Consider the following 16,720-nt stretch of genomic DNA (forward strand, 5'->3'; position numbering starts at 1 on the left):
GTGGGGCGGGCTCACATGCCCTTCCGGCCGGCAACCCCATTTCCTCTCTTCTCGGGTTCTCTTCTGGCTTTACACCGGCCGGGACTCTTCTACCCCTCCTTCCACTTCTGTGATCACGCCGGAGCCCTGATGCCCGCACACATGAGTATCCTGTCTCTCTGTGCCCACCTCCTCCTAACTCACCTGCTGGGCATCAGGGTCCCCACGCACTCAAAGCTGCATATGGTCCCCGGGTTCGGGAGGCCTGTGGAACCTGAGTGCACCCAATGGAAACCCAGGAAAAACCCAGACCCCGGAGAGCCCCTGGGAACGGCCCTGGAACCGGGGGGACTGAGGTCTCCCCTGGGCACATCGTCTACCTCCATTTAAGGTTTTCCTAAGATTATTTCTCTTCCTGAGAAATCAGACCCTTCCTGATAGATTTCCTCCATCTTCCCCATCATCAGAGCAATTAGATTTGGGGCATTTTAAAAGAGGAAGTCTCTGGATCTGTGGGTGAGCGGGAGAGGGATTTGAAGAACATCCTGTTTCCCAACTCTCTGATTTTCAGGGGTAACATGTTCCCTACGTGGACCCCTATCAAGGCTTAGACACGTTCTAATACAGTGTGACTGTCCGGGCCAATGGTCAGACTGGGACGTTTTGGCAAGTGGCCTCCGGATGGACTGAAGGCGCTGGAGAGTCACTGACACCCTGGGGTCCTCCCCGCCCCAGGGAATGACGCCAATTCTCACCTAAGTGGCAGCTCTTGTTGCCCCTCTCCCACCCTGGGTGCCAGCGTACAGCTGACTCCAGGGACCCTGTCCAGTCCCCCCTTCCTTGGAGCCTTCCTGTGACCCCACTCCATTCTTACACTCTCCTCTGAACTGCTGGGCCCTTTGCTCTCTGCTCCAAGGATGCAGCCGGGCCATGCGTCCTGTTTGGGCAGGGCTGACTTTGTTTCCCGGGGGTGAACCTTGGCTTCTGGCCTCAGGAGCTCACAGTTTGTCAGGCAGCTGTGTGTCTTTGCCAACAAAAGGGGATTTAATAACTCTCCAGGACCCACTGACCAGGTGACAAGCCAGTGTCCCACTGGAAGGGAAAAGGGGGACAGAGAGCTTCCAGAGATGGTCTTGGGCTGCAAACACAGGTGCGTGCAGCTAACACCGTCTTTTGCTCGGGCACAGCTGACCAGTCTCAATACCCCCGTCCACCCCTGGTTGCCTCTGTTCCTCTTCAAGTAAGAGTGCTTGCAGTCAGCCCAAGCGACGGAGCCTGTTCCCGACTTAGAGATGGCGGGCTCATGCCTGAATGGATCACCCAGAGATAGCTTCCAGCTCGGACTCTCAGCGATTCGAAACCAAGCAGCCAACAAAAGGGTCTTTTCCTCAAAGGTAGGAAAGTCCGGAGGGGGACAGAGTTCTGGGGGAGAGGTGGTGAGATCCGTTTGGCACATTCTGCATCTAGGGTACCTAAGGGTGAATACCTAGTGGGTGGGAGCCCTCGGCAGAAGTCAGACTGAAGGTGTGAGAGCTCAGCTTCCCTCCTCAGATGGGGATCCATCTCCAGCCAGTGCCCTGGGGTTTTAGTGCCCCAGGGTGTGTAGCACCGAATGAGTGCCCATAAATGCTGACTGGCTGTCTGGATGGACAGGGCGCAGAAGGCAGAGTGCTGGGCGTTTCCCAGGCTGTGACAGCGCACGGATCCCTCAAGACATATTTTTCCAAGTGCAAGGATGCCCCCTTTAGCACAGGACTGACACTCAGAGTAAGATGATGAAGTTGAAAAGATACCAAATGGCACAGAAAAGGGATTTCCCTGGGGAGGTTTTTTCCCTGGATGGCGCCATGCCGTGTTCCCCACTGAGGAGAGAATTTCAGTCTGGCACCAAATCATTAGCCTCTCAAGGAGAGAAATCACATTGCTGCTCCTTTTTCGGTCTGTCGCCAGAGCGGTACCTTGGTTTTGAGCACAATAAGCTCAGTGCACGATGCTTCCCCCCTCATCAGCCCCAAATCCTGCCTCGCTGACTGCAGTGCGTTTCAGCTGCGAGGCCGGGAGTGTGCAGGGCTGGGAGGCCCTCCGTGCACAGTGAGCCACAGATACTTGTAAAAGGGGAAACGTAGCACTTACTGTAGTCATCAATCTCGATTTCCCTGTACTCTATTATAGGCATCTGCCGGTCACTGATGGCCTTCTGTACATGGTCATTTGTTTCTAGGTCAAACAGTTCTGAAAGAGAAAATGGCACATTCAGATTCAGCAATCGCTGACAGGAGCCATGGGGTCCACGTGTTGCTAGCCCTGCAGGGAATTATTATTTCTATTGCACAGACCCAGAAATAGTCAAAAGCTGCTTGAGTCACAGGACGAGGTACGATGCCCAGTCTCGAATCGAGAGCTCAGCGGGTGGAAGTTTCCTTCTGTTGTCTTAGCAACGCTCACTGCCCTGGCCCCCAATAGATGTTGTTCTCCATGGCATTTCTCACACACATAGGTTTGGTATGCTGGGTTCTGGAAAACTAGCATCATATATCTTTTAGGACAAATGGTTTTCCAAAATCTAGTGGTCATAGTAACCAAGGGAGGAGAGGGGAGCAGAAGCCGCAGTGTGATCTTCATTGAAATTGTCCAGGACAAATGGGCTCAGATTTATTACCTCAATCCTAAAGTTATCTGGCTTTGGAGACATGAATTTGGATGGTCCTCTTAGCCGACAGGGTTGATCATGTGGCAGGACTGGCTTCTCCCTCCAGACAGAGAGGGCCGCCCCGTCCCGCACCTAATGACGTGCGGAGCCTTTGTTTCTCACGTTGTAATAACACAGACACCCTCCCGGGGTCTCTCCAGTGCGAGGACCCCCTCATCTGCCTCCCTCAGTGGTCTCCTGAAATGGCCTGTCCCCCTTACTGCACCACCTGCTATACTATAAAAGCCACCTGACTTCCTCTTTCCTTTCTCACTTGAGCCTATGTATGGGAGAGGAGAGAAATGGTGAGATGCATTTTCAAACAGGTAGGGTTTTTGAAAATCTGAAGTTGGACCACCACAGTGAAAGAATCTGACCACCTCAGAGCACGCAAGAAACAGTGTCCTTTGTAGACAGCTGTGTCTGCCAGGGACATGCACTGAGGTCCAAGCAGACATGAGACCCAGAGATGCGGCTGAGAGATGGTGCGTCCCACCTCGCAGTCACCTGTGCAAGCCAGGGAGGGAACACTGTACCCCAGGGTGGCAGGTACGCCCCCTGCCTGCCTCACACCCACAGCTATTCTCCTCATAGAGCGGAGAGAGCCCTCATTTTTGCTGAGTCCAAATCTCAGCACTTTAACACAGGGTTCCAGGCACACAGTCAGGAGGAGTTGGTTTATGAGCTATTGCCTATTTATTATTAATGCTCTATTTACATTTACAGGGTGGGAAGGCTAGCAGGTGGCTCCACAGGGTAAGGAAAACAATAGCATCTCCCAAGTTCCTTGCCACCGCAGGACCTTTGGACCTGCTGTTGTCTATGTTTGGAATTCTCTTCGCTGGCTCCTTCTCCATCAAGTCAATTGTTGCCCCTTCAAAGAGAAGCCCTGCCCGGCCATCTCAGGGAGCCCTCTGCAGATACACCTACCACCAGCCATGGGGTCTGGCGGTTTGCCTGGCTTCCCCGGCCTCCCTGCCGAAGGAACAGGAGGCGCCGGTTTCCAGTAACTTGTGTCGATCCGATTCATGCCCTGGAAGCAAGGCGTCTCCACAGGAAATGAGCCTGGGTTTCCTCCCAAGTCTTCCTGCCTGTCCCCACATGGTGCCTTTTCCGCAGCCCCACGGCCTCTGCCGCAGAAGGAACCTGGAGGGCCTGAGAGCCGCTGTCTCAGAAAGCCCGAGGCCTCTCTGGCTCCGGGGTGCAGGCCCCGTGAGTGGAAGCCTCGAGGCACCGAGGCCTGACCACCCCCCACTGCTTCCCGCACCAGTTCATGGGGCTTGAAGGACTAAGGACAGACACAAGGTACACCACAAATGCTGGGATCACGACGAAACTCACAGATGTGACCCAAACGCAAATGGGAGGAGCCAGTGCACAGACCTTACAGGGTCATCCGGCAGCCTCTGCCCTCTGTACCTCCCTGTGTGCCTGCGAGGCAGCCCAGGTGGAGACAGGTGGCGACCGGGGTGTGTGCGAGCGTGTGCTGAGCTGAGAGACAGACACTCAGGGAGATGAAGGGCAGCCAGGAGGAATGCCTTTACCCGCAAACAAGGATGGACACACAGCCGTCAGGAACGGCAGTCACTCCTGCCTCCAGGGATGGGGTGGCTTCAGTGGGGCTCTGCTGGTGCCAAGCCCACCCTGGACTAGCAGATTTCCAAGTGGAAGAACAGCAGCAGACCCTCTCACGGCTGATTGGAATAGGCTCTTCTCTCTGTACATGTGCACTTGAATTTGCTATTTCTGATGGCACTCAGCCATCTCAGATGCTGATCCGAAGGAGAAATTTCATACCCAGCTTCAATGCTAGTTTGCTGCCTATGGAAAAAAGCTTGCCTGGAGTTAGCAAGAACACAGACTTGCTCCCGAAATGCCCCATTACCAGCTCCTGGACCTCCGGCTTCCCATGGGAGGCCCCGCGATCTAATCGCACAGGACTCCATAGACCGCATTTGAATGGCTTGTCCCTTGGTGTTGAAATCCCACCCTTCATAGAAAGGCACAGAAGCGAAAGACTATTAAATTTAGTTAAATATTAGATTTCTCATGTAATGATTGCCCACACAACTGGTTTTATCAGCAGAGAGCTGGCTGGCCCACAGGGGAGTTGAGTTAAGCCATTTTATTTGTTCCCATAATTGCATTCAAAGAAGGCAGGATTTGGCAGAGGAAATCAGAAAACACTGGCATGTTCCCGAAGGGCTCTTCTTTAGACTCCGGGGCCACGGGGACCTCCCGTCTGTAGCACACAAATGGACACTCCTTAATTAAATGTGAGCCCCTCTAATATTTGGTGGAATTAGCTATTATCACATCTGGACACAGTGAGACAGTGGGAACAGACGGCTGCCTGAGAGGGCCGCCCCCCTGGTGGGGACCCAGTGGCAGGCGCAGGCCCATGGGCTGTTGGGAGGTCCTGCTGGTTCAGGGTCTTGGTGGAATCCCCACCCAGCTGAATTGTTGTAAATTGCTGAACAGAACCTGCTGGAAGCAACGGGCAACTGACCTAAGGTGAGCTGACAGCCATGGGCCCGTTTTCCCCACAGTTCTTCAGGGTCACGAGTGCGCATGGGGATCATGCCAGCTCAGGAGTGCCACCCACTTGCCAGGGTCCAGCTGTCCAGCCTCGGTTTCCAGGCCTTTCCTGGGGACTCTGTGATGGCTTCCTCCTCACGTGCACCTGCCTGGCAGCGTGGGACCTGGTCCTCATGCTCACAGGCTGGCTACCCACGGTACCAGACACTGACCGCCCACCCAGGGCTGTGCGGCTCCGCCCAGTCCAGGCCCAAGGCTGGCACATACATGCTTTCCAGGTTCCCACCGCCAGGGAGATCTTTTCTCTGAATTCCACATCTAGTTAGTGACAGGCACACAGTTCAGGTAACAATGATTCTTTTCGCTGTATCTATTTTTCTCTCCGGCTGGATTTTGAGCACCTTGATCACAGGGTCCCGGCAAGTGAGTTTACCACTGGCTGCCCACAGCCACTGGTGTCATGCCAGGGGGCAGCCTGGGTTCGATCAAGAGAGGTGGCCACACTGCCTGTGTGCAGCAGCAGATGGCACAGCACCGCAGATCCGCCTAGTACCTGAGGGGAGAGAAGGGGCCGAGGGGCCAAGGGCTGGAAGGTGCTGGGTGCTCAACTCACACTCCACGTGTGTCAGCAGCACTCCCTTGCACGCTAAGCATGCTGGACTTTGGTCTGCAAACCTGACCATCTCTCTATCCCTCCAGAAAGGCTGCCTGTGTGCGGAGCCCCGGGGACAACAGAGGGTCCAATGGACGAGCTCATTCATGTTGGCCAACACCTTCTGCGTCCTCTGCCAGCCTGTGTCCCCTCCTACTGCCCTGCTATGGCCTAGTGGGGAGGTGACAGCTGTGGGTGTTACTCAGGGAGAAGAAGACAGGAGGGGCAGATTCTCCAGGCAGAGAACCTGGTGGGCAAAGGCCGAAGGGACGGGCACCAAGCAGCTCATGCCTGGTACAATCGCAGACAAGCTGCCTTAATGCCAATGGCCCGGGAGGCGGCTTTAAGTCCTTACACAAGCCAAGAGAAGGGGGGACGGGGGAGACAAGCCCAGGTCTGCGTGTCGGGAAAGGAGGGGTACCGGGCAGCCCAGCCGGAGCTCAGGGACTGGCTGTGGACGTGCTGTGGGGTGTGGCCAGCCAGCTCCCCAGCACCCCACCTCACCTGCCCGCTTTCTCCGGGATGGCTGAGTGTCATCATGGGGCAGCTCCCGGCCGGAATTGGTTCCCGCACACGTACGGCACGGCCAGCCAGGTATTAACTGTGATTTTTTTGGTTTTTCTAGCCCAGGACCTAAGCTGTTTGAATACCCAGGCACCAAATGAGTATACTTCCGTCCTCCCCATCATTACGCTCTTAAGGAGACGGCTTTTAAATAATTCAGAGTCACATCTGTGAACACCCCGCAGGCTCTGTTTGTAGGTAAGATTTTTCTAAAGAGGAAGAAGTCAAATATCCTAGGGTGGCGGTGGGGTCAGCGCGGAGGGGGAAGGACAAAGCATTTTGAAACAGTGATTTCAAATTGCCGAGCGGGCTGAGACAGAGGCGGAGGCCGGTTGGTTGGACCCCACCTTCCCTCCGGTCCCATGCTCCCTGGCGGGCAGCGTTCCCACCGCTTCCCTCCCCTCCCTGCCTCCCTGGTCAGCCGGAGACCACGGCTTCCCATGCTGCTCCTCCGCTCCACCAGCTGGCTGTCCACAGCTGCTTCCCTGGCCTCCTGCGTGTGAGGCAGCTCCGAGCTCTGCTCACCCCCTTCAAACACAGCACGGAGTTCCAACACCGCGAGGGACTCGCCGTGTCTGACCGGACCGGGTTGCCTTTAGAGCCGTGCTCAGAGGTGCTGCGGTCGTGAGCACATCACCGAGGTGTCCAGCTCCCGAGGCCCGAGGTCAGGACTAGGGGCCGGGGTTCAGGTGCACCCAGGCCCTGCTGGTGGGCCGGGCGCTGAGGTCTGTGGCGGGTGCACCGCCGTGCATGCTAAGCCCTCCGGGGGGCTGGGCTGTGGTCAGCGGCTGCTGGGCTGTGTTAGGAGCCAGGGACCCAGCCGGGCAGCGATGGGGGGTGGGGGGACGAGGAGGCCAGCATTCGAAGGGGCTGTTCAAGCGCCCCGTCCTCCCAGCCCGCAGGACGCTGTGGAGTTCTCCTGGGGCGGCAGCGGCTTTTCCCGCTGACCCGCAGGTCACCTGGCTGGGGCTGGGCTGGCTGTGCGGGGTCAGGGGTTGGCGGCGGCCTTGGGGCACAGGACAGAGCTGGGTCAGGAGTGGCCTCCTCAGTCCTTGCAGAGGACAAGGCCGGGACCTCCAGAGCTGGGCCGTTGGTTTGAGAATAACTCCTAGTTATTTTCCAGGGGGCCTCAAGCCGCCTGGGGGTGTCATCCTAGGGGCAGAGCAGGGGGAGCCGGGGGCTGACTCCTGCTTAAATAAGCACCTGAGACCCGCACCTGTGATGGCACCTGACGGGCTTGTGATCGGAGTTCATTCACAGAGGGAACTGAAAAATGTAAACATTTTCTACAATCCTTAAAAATACCTGACTTGCTGGAGGATTCACTATGTGACCTCTTGCCCTTTCCTTCCCTCCCTCCCTTCCTCTTTTTAAAACTACTTCCCCTTTTCTCCTCCTCTTGAAATGACCTGCTGTTGAACAGTTAGAATTCCCGAAGGAATGATGTCCTGGCTGTCACTGTTCTTACACCTGGATCTCAATTTCCTGCCAGCGAAATGGAGCCCGTACAGCCCGTGCTGCCCTCCTTGTGGGGTTACGCGGAGCAAGGCAGGGGGGGACGGAGGTGAGGCAGCCCGGCCACTGTGATGGCGGTGCTGGTGCCCCCACGAGTCGGCACTGTGTCAAGTCATCCAGGCCGTGGGGTCTGGCCTCTCCTACAGACACAGGGATGTGATTACTGTAACTTTCCCCAGACACTGGGAGCCAGAGGGATATTTGCTCCAGTCTGACAACTGGGCAGGACCGACGTGTGCAAGTTGTGACCAGGAAGGCACAGGCAGGAGTGCGGGGGGCCCTTGTAGGAAGACAGCATGAAGGGCCTGTCTCAGTTACTGGAATTTTGCCATTTCTCCTGTCTTCCAGCTACACTGCAAACATGAGAGCCATTCTGTCTTGAAGCAATCTTGAGGGTGAAAACTACACCCTCCGCATCACAGAGGTGGGGGATGGGCAAGCCGAGTGGAGCAGCAGACCCCGAACCTCACGCAGAGATGCCCCACCCAGCTTAAGCATACGCTCCTCAGAGTATCTGTGGCAGCCAGTGCAATGCTGACTGGCCAGGACTCTTACATTCTAAAAGAAGCTTTTGTGCAGACACGACGTCCTAACGCACCCACACCCTGACACCCTGATGTCCTGATGGCATTTCAGGCGCCCAGCTAGGCAGGGTGTTGGCGAGGCCTTTCTGGCTCCCGTCTCAAACCACATGTCTGAATATAAGTGGAAGCAGAACAAGTGAACTGTCCTATTCTCCTCTTGGGTGGTGGGTACAGCCACGAGCACAGCCTCATTTAATCATTCTTTATCCTACTTAATCTGTGGCTCAAGGTCAATATTCTAAAATATTTTGAACTATACTGAGAACTGTAAGTGCAGCAGCAGAGTGAGAATGAACTACCCAGGACTGAATTAGGTTGTGCGAAAGCCCATGTTCGAATACAGCAATATACCTGGGTTTGTGAAATAAATATGAAAACAAATGAATCCCACACGTCACCATGATACAGATGCTGTCCAGTTTCCAATTAATGGGCACTTGGCTGAGATAAAGCACAATGGTGTCACCTTCAGGTTCACCGTTAAATTTCACACGGAGAAGAAAGGAGCGCCGCCACGCGTGCAGCCAGCTGCCCCAGTGTGCACGGCGCTGTTATCTCATTGCACCGGCTCCTGGCTCTTGGCCCCTGGGCGACAGTCCAACCACAGACAGTGACCGTCTGCAGTTCTAGAGTATTCTTCAGGAGCCATCAGCACTTTGGGGGACCCGTAAGAAAATGTGGTGAACATGGAGGGCAACCTACAGTCTCCCTCAATACTGATGGTTGATTGGTTAATGCAGCTAACCAGCCAAACAGGTGAAAAGAAGGTAGCTGTTTGGTTTCCCAGGAGAACTAGTCATGCCCTGGAGCTGGGGGCGCACCTGCTGTGCTTGCTGGGGGTACTCAGTGGGCTCAGCTCTGAACTCTGTTTTAGAGTGCTGTGCTAGCACGCAAAAACCGCCTTATGTCACACATGGAATAAATAAAACGGTTTAATGTTGTTACACATACCTAAGACATAAACCCGCTTCATTTCATTCATGCACGATCCTGCAGAAACTGTGACGGCTTTGGTCTCACTGGACATTTTCCCACCCCTGCCCTTCAGGAGAACGGTCACATCCAAGCCTGCATGTGGCTAAAAGGCAAACGCATTCTCAGAAAGTGGCGCTGGACTGGGGCAGGTCCACGGTGACCCTCCCATGAAGCAGGTATTCAAGCACAGGGCTTTCTTAAGAAGAGCTATAAGTAGTTTTCTTAAAATTAACAACAAAGAACCTAGAGACCTAGTTTTGTGTTTTTAATAGACCATACATTAAAAATAACCTTTTTACTTCAAAATAACTATGGGTTCACTGGAAGTTTCAAAAGTTTCAAAAGTAATGCCTGGAGTTCCCCGTGCCCCACACCCAGCCTCCCCGACGGTGCATCGCATGCAGCCGTGCCTGGACGGGACACTGACACTAGGACGATGCCACTGACCCACACCTTCTTCAGTTTGCATCACACCACAGATTTTTAAGAAAGAAAAAACTTCATAAAATATCAGGACATTATCTGTGCACTCTAAAGTGCTAATAATACTCATAGGGAATAATGCACCTTTTCTTAAAAAAAGATGCCTCAGCTGACGCTGTGTGAAATAGTTCCATTTTTTAAAGTGAAAAATCATAGCTAAAGAGATGCAAGCCCGAACACCTTTTGAAGAGGACTGTCCCGCTGGGCTGTGCCTGCAGACCCCAGATATGCTGTGCCTGCGGGTGGAAGTTTTAGCCCCACCACCATTGCAGGGCCTCCCCCAGGGCTTGCCAAGGGTTCGTGCCTGTTAGAGGGGCGGTATGTGGGCAGTGGGGCAGGGGTGGTGCAGCCCTGGGCAATCGCTCCTCAGATCCTCTGGGGGCCCTGCCCCTGTTGCACACATAGCTCAGACCCCCAAAGCTCAGGGGCCAGAGTCATCTCTTCACCCCGAAAACCACGCCTTGGCCTGGGAGGGCAGCTTGCCCAGCTTGCCCTCAGCACGGTTCCCTTTGATGGCTATGCATGTGTTTTGAATACATTCTGACACCCATTTTTTGACTTTCTTTTTGCATTTCACTGATGGTTAAAATCTATTTACTTCTGATTTCACTATTACTTAATTTTGAATTTCTAATTAGTATTTGTTTTACAGATATTACTGTTTGGGATTATTTTCTCAATACCGTCCATTGAAACAGATTAAGTTTATCTACTTTTGAACACTTTGACCACTTTTTTAACTAGTGTCTAAATATACTATAGAGAAACCCTCTCCACAACTTCCCCCGTACCAGCTCTCTCCTTGGTACCTAAAACCCTAGTGCCCACACGGGAACCCGGAGTCACCTAACCCAGGGTGGCGCTGTGCAAAGGCCATGCAGTCACCGCTAGCACCAGGCCTGAGGGGACTAGACAGTCTGTCCTGTCTGACTTTCTGTAGAAAGGCAGGCCCGGGCGGGGGCCTGACAGGGAATGTGGTGCACAGTGGGAAGGGCAGGGGCCTGGGAGGAAGGGATGCAAAGGGATCCTTGGGGCCGGGGAGGGACAGGCAGCCTGTCATCGTCTCAGCTCTATGGAGGGTCTGTCTGGACTGCACGCATTTCCAACCCTTTACATAAATACAAAAGTACAGGTCAACCTGCATGGAGTCATTTCAAGTAAAATGGTGCTGGGTGCCCCTCAAGAGTCTCTGGAAAGTCTCATCCCTGCAGCACCAGGGACACGAGCCCCATCCCTCACCCTCACCCCCTGCATGCCACGAAGGCCCCCAGGCCCCAGAGACCAACGTCTACCAGCTCCAGTCCGTGGAGCCTGAGGCTGGCTGCTGTCCCCGGCCCCCCGGCTGGGCTCTGCTCAGAGGTGCAGACAGGGCTCCCCAGGCCTCACGTCTGCGGGGCTGTGGGACCTTCTGGCTCTGGCCCTGACCTGGACTCCCCATAGTCATCAGCCTTGGTGATGGTGGGGTCCACGCTGAAGTCTAGGGCATGGCCATCTCTCCCACCTCCACCCAGGGGCAGGGGCTGGGTCATCTCAGGAAGCTGGGTTGCGTCCTTTCTCCCAGGTCACGTGGGGTTTTAGGAAAAGACCAGAAAGCACTTACTCTTCTTGTCTGTTGTGTTGTGCACCGTCACCGTAGGGACTCCAGGACCTGCATTGGGCAGACAAGCCAGAAAACAAACACAAAGGAGGCTGTTAGCTGAGAACAAAAGAGAATCCAAAGCTTTGCTGCAGCTCCACCTTCGTGGACCTGTACCTCGGCCCCCGGGACGTCATCATCAGATGGACCAGAGGCCAGGCCTGCAGGGGCCAAAGGCTTCTCCTTCTAATCTGCACCCATATTAACACAATGGCCCAACTAAAACCGTATTTCTAGATGAGTGAACTACCACAGCCGTCCTTTTACAGAGTATCGGTCTTGTCTCCTTCGAGTCCTGGCCACTCGCTCTGTCTCACTCGTCTGGCACCTTGACAAAGATGTCTTGGGGGTCCCCCAGGAGGAAGTCCTGCTCCATGGCCTCTTGGAGCACTGCATAAAAGCCACCTACTGCAGCAGGACTGTTGTGCAAACTCTAGGCATGTGTCTGCTGCCCCGAGCCCCGTTAGCTCGCTGCGTTCCTGCTCCGAGGCTGCCACTAAGCTCAGAGCCCGGGAGCAAGGACGGGGTGTGGCCCAGGATCGGGGGGCTTTGTCAGTTTTCGCCTATAGGAATAAGGCTATAGCTTCCTTATTCTCTTTGGCAGGAAGAGTCCAGAAAGAAATAAGGTCTTTCGAAGTTATTTTTTTAAATCGTTGGGAACTGCAGTAAGCGGCAGGCCGGTGATCTAACCTCACCGCGCCCCTTTGCGCCCATCTGCTCCAGCAAGCTGGACTGCCTGCAGTTCTGCAGGACGCTGAGCTTGTTCCTACGGGCCCATTGTCCTCTCCGCCTGAAATCTCTGTCCCCAGATGCGGGCATCGCTTGTCTTTCTCTTCACTTGAGTCTCATCTCCAGCCACTGTACTGAAAAGACCCCTTCCACCACACCCCCGGCTTCTGCACCTCACCCTGTTGCCCCTGTGGAGAGCTGACGGCCACGGACCATAATGTCAGAACCTTATAATACGAATTTCCAGTATATTTGCTCATTGTCCTTCTCATCAGCTGCCCTGGGACGTAAGCTCTAGAATTCACATGAACAAATTATGAGAATTTGTCCTACTTATGCCGTCATTTCCAGTGTTTGGAATATAATTGGTGCCTGATGACAGGTTTGTGGAGGGGATGCTGAATGAGTGATCAGAGTGCACTGGGGAAGGAGCGGGGGAGGGCCGCCCCTTCTGGCCCTGGTGGACCTGGGGGAAGGGAGAGAGGGGCAGCCAGAGGCTGGTGGGAGCTGGGGGAGGGGACGGCGACAGACGCGGTGCCAGGACGCTGTGGCCAGGGCGCTCCCTCAGCTGGAGACTCTGGGTGTGAGGAGGCCACAGAGTTGCCGTATCTGAGCTGCAGGACGCACACTATCTGGGCAGAGGGGCAGCTGGGGTTCAGCTTCCCTGGGGTCACCGTCAAAACCTCACGCACACTTGCAAGGGACCACATGAGAGGCGGCCGAGCTGAGAGTAAGGGAACCTGCATGGACCCCACCACAGTGAGGATGTAAAGCTCCTACTATGGAGCCTATAGAGTCCACATCCTAGTTCAGGACATCACACCCACACAGAGGCTGGGGCAGAAGAGCAAAGGGCTCAGCCCTGGGGAGCCAGATGGGGCTGGTTCACCTGAAATTCAAATGTGGCCACTTACTGCATTCCAGTAAGCACCATTGTGAAGCCCTTCAACTGCCAGGGTGTGGAAGGCTGGCATCGCTTAGAACGTCTGTGTCTCACCACTCCAGTAGGGAAATTCTGTGTCTTGGTATTGCTTTAATTCAGATTTTTCAAATTTGGAGTGAAGTTGGATATTGTTTCCTGTTTGATATTTGCATTTATGTGAGTGTGACTGCAAACTGCCTTCCCCCACCCTCCGTCCACTGTAAAACTTCCCTGGGGCTTGCTGGGTTATTTAGGAATTGAAGCCTATCACACCGCCGCAGACTTTTCTCCTGTATTCTTTCTAATTCGCCACTCGAAAGAGTGCCCTATGTACCCATGGCAGCGACTGTCAGACTGAACTGCAATTTTAAAAAATCTAACCGCTTCGACCAGGTTTCCACCACAGCCCAGACAAAAGACAGACACACACAGACACGCCCACCAGAATCCTCGGGCTGGGATCTGGGTCATGGGAATCCCCAGCATCTGGGAGGCAGTGTCCATACGGAATGTTTGCCGGGTGCACTGACAGCTCCGGAATGAAGCCTTGCTAAGGATACACCTGGCCATGAGATACCCAGTCCGCAGACTTAAGTACGGCTATGGAAGGATCCCTCAGAGTACCCGTGCTTCGTGACTCAGGCCACTGCCTCTCTGTCGCTGCTCAGAGCCCCTGCGCCCGGCACCTCCACCCTTGTTCTCCGAGTGCTCAGGGCAGTTGTCTCCGTTTACAGGATCTGAATCGTGCTCCTATTTCTTTGAGAGCCACATCTCACCAATGCCATCGTCACCACTATGTTAATACAGATCATTCTCTAGAATCACCAAACAGAAACAATACTACATGAAAGAAGTCCAGATAAACACTACATTAAAAAGGACACAGAAGTTAACAAGCAGCCCCTATATATAATTTGCATCTATTGATTCTAACCCGACCCCATTCAGCTGTCCTGATCCTGCCCTCAGACGAGAGCCTCCTGGGGCGCCCCTGGGCCCCTGGCCTCCGGGCTCCAGCCCTCCTCAAACTGCCGTCACACTGGCCTCCCGGCTCAGGGGGGCTGGACCCATTGCGCTATGTGGATTTTGAGATTTCAAGATTTCTATGATGGTCAGGCTCCTGAGAATTGGCAGATAATTTAGGAAAACACCTAAGGCAAACGAATTTTCTCATATGAAATAAAGAAAAAGGGATACTCTCAATTTGGGATAGTTGCACTTTGTGATATTTTTGGTTAGACCCGGGTTCATGTTTACCTAAGATCTCTTCAAGCAAAGCAGGGGCACGCTGGACACATTACCAGTGAACACAGATCTGGGGGGAGCCTGAAGCATTTCAGGGGGGGCTCTCTAAACCCGTGTTAAATAAGAATAGTTGTACTGATGAGGCTTAGGAGAGCTTCACACCAGTGTTTTAAATTGGTGCTCTTTCCTTTCGTTCTTCCAGATGATCTTAGCATGTTTAGCCAACAACTAGCTGATTAAATAAGCTGTCTTGTTCAGTATGAAGCTTGGGCAGTTTGTCTCTGGTGCCTGTCAGGCACTTGCCTCTGTTGTCAGTACATGGATTGTGACGACTACAGCCAGAGGATTCTGTCGTGCTTTCCGGGTGGCCAGAACCGTACACGACCCTGCCCGATTGCTCTTCTTCCGACAACTCCTATTCACAGGTTCTTTTTACTTTGCATGTAATTCAGCTCAACACACATGTATTGAGATTCTTCCATGTGCAAAGCACGGTGCCAGGTCCAGAGGAAACAGATAAATTATTTGGACATCAAGGAGCACAGAATCAGAAAGGTGCTTGGATACCACGTGGCAAGCACTCGCCAGAAGAAGGCACACGGTTCCGAGGTCAGTGCCTCAGCTCCCAGAAGCGAGGATGGGCTCAGGAACCGGTTCTGGTGCCAGCTCTGCCACCAGTTACCTGTGGTTCTAGCCAAGTGACGCTTCCTCTCGGGGCCTCAGCTGTAGATGACAGGGTTGCTAAAGTCTGTTTTTAGTGAGTAACACAGGCTGCGGCAGGAACAAGCGCCACACTTTGGGTTCCTGCTATATGTTGGGCAGCGTGAGGCGTGCTGGGCAATGAGACCGGCTTACCCGCCTAGAGACTGGAATTCTGTGGTCAGAACCTCCCTCTGGAGTGTGAACATGGACAAGCAGGAGAGGAGACGGTCTGTGCCGGTCCCAAGGAGGCTCCTGCTCAGCCAGAAGTGGAAGGCACGGAGGAACCAGAAGGAAGCTAAGGTCACGTCCCTGTCCCTCTGCAGCCTGCCGTTTGGTGCCTGTGCGCCGGACACAGGATATGCTTCCAAAAGTATATAAGTAAGTTTCACCGTAAGATCCTCTGACAATGGAGTCTGATATTGAATATCCGGTACCACAGGTGTGTGCCTGTTCACAGACTCCTGTGTGCACATGCCCACATTCATGTGAGCATACATGAGCATAAATGTGTAGACATAAAAACATTTATTGCGATTCTTTTTGCCTTGCCCTTGTATTTCTTAAGTCCTTGGGAGGTCAGCCTGTCTGCTCCATGGAGCTGATGTTTAAATCTAAATGCAGAACTGCATGTTCACTGACGGCAGAAAACAAGTTGTGCTGGTTCAGCCTCCGCTTACAAAGAGGCATCTGCAATAAACACATTTGGCCTTTTAAAAACTTTGGTTAGTGATAGAGACTATTTTGGCTCAAGTTAAGCATCTGACTTCCACATTTATATTGCCCCTGAGGGGGGAAATAAATAAATTGAAGTAAGTGAATTCACAACCAACACATATTGTAATTTCGATCAATAAATCCCCTCAGCCAGAAGGGGAGAAATTCAAATTATGAAAAGAAAAGCTTTGAATTACACAACAGACTTGCGAATAGAAAATATTTATTTTTGCCTCACCGGTTTCCAATCTAATTCATTCCAGAACATTAATTTACACCTGCTTGACTGGATGGAGGAAAGTGACAATTAAAGATGGAAATGAAGTAATGAAGAGGGACACAAAACTGGAGAAGAAAAAAGTCATCAGAGTAAATTCTAGAAATTCATAGAGACAATGCTGGTCTTCATTACTCGCCTCTGTATCTTCAGAGGGTGTGTATGTGGAACATCATTTCCCACCAGGAGCTCAACTCCCTGCACGTGAACAGTGGACACCGGGCAGTCACCGAGACCACTGCGTCTCCCAGGCACCAGTGAGTGACCTCCAGGGGCAGCTGCCGGCAAGGGGACATCCGCCATGGCTCTGCTCTGCACGGAAGCCAGATCTTTTATTTGCCAGTTCATGAATTCTGTATGCCTGAGACACTGCGTTTATACACTGCGGTGATGCCATCACACTAATAAACCAGGAGCTAGCCAAGCTGCTAGGCCAATGCAGGTAATGAAACGTTTGTCCCCAAAACAGTATTTTCTAGTCAGCCCTGCAGGGAGATCGTGCGGCTATTTGATTTC

The 16,720-nt window shown here is 53.4% G+C and overlaps 1 protein-coding gene across 5 annotated transcripts in view; it reads right to left on the bottom strand.

Moving 5' to 3' along the window:
- DPP6 (dipeptidyl peptidase like 6) overlaps window positions 1-16,720 on the bottom strand; it is an 863,884-nt gene that overhangs the window by 18,697 nt on the left and 828,467 nt on the right. For all 5 annotated transcript variants that reach the window (XM_073238157.1, XM_073238156.1, XM_073238155.1 and 2 more), the window contains exons 17-18: window positions 11,580-11,627; window positions 2,113-2,211 (exon numbers count right to left, since the gene is read on the bottom strand). In XM_073238157.1, coding sequence (XP_073094258.1) covers window positions 2,113-2,211; window positions 11,580-11,627 — 147 coding nt within the window. The remainder of the gene's footprint in view (window positions 1-2,112; window positions 2,212-11,579; window positions 11,628-16,720) is intronic.

Source organism: Manis javanica, chromosome 6 (genome assembly GCF_040802235.1).
Source record: "Manis javanica isolate MJ-LG chromosome 6, MJ_LKY, whole genome shotgun sequence".
NCBI lineage: Eukaryota > Metazoa > Chordata > Mammalia > Pholidota > Manidae > Manis > Manis javanica.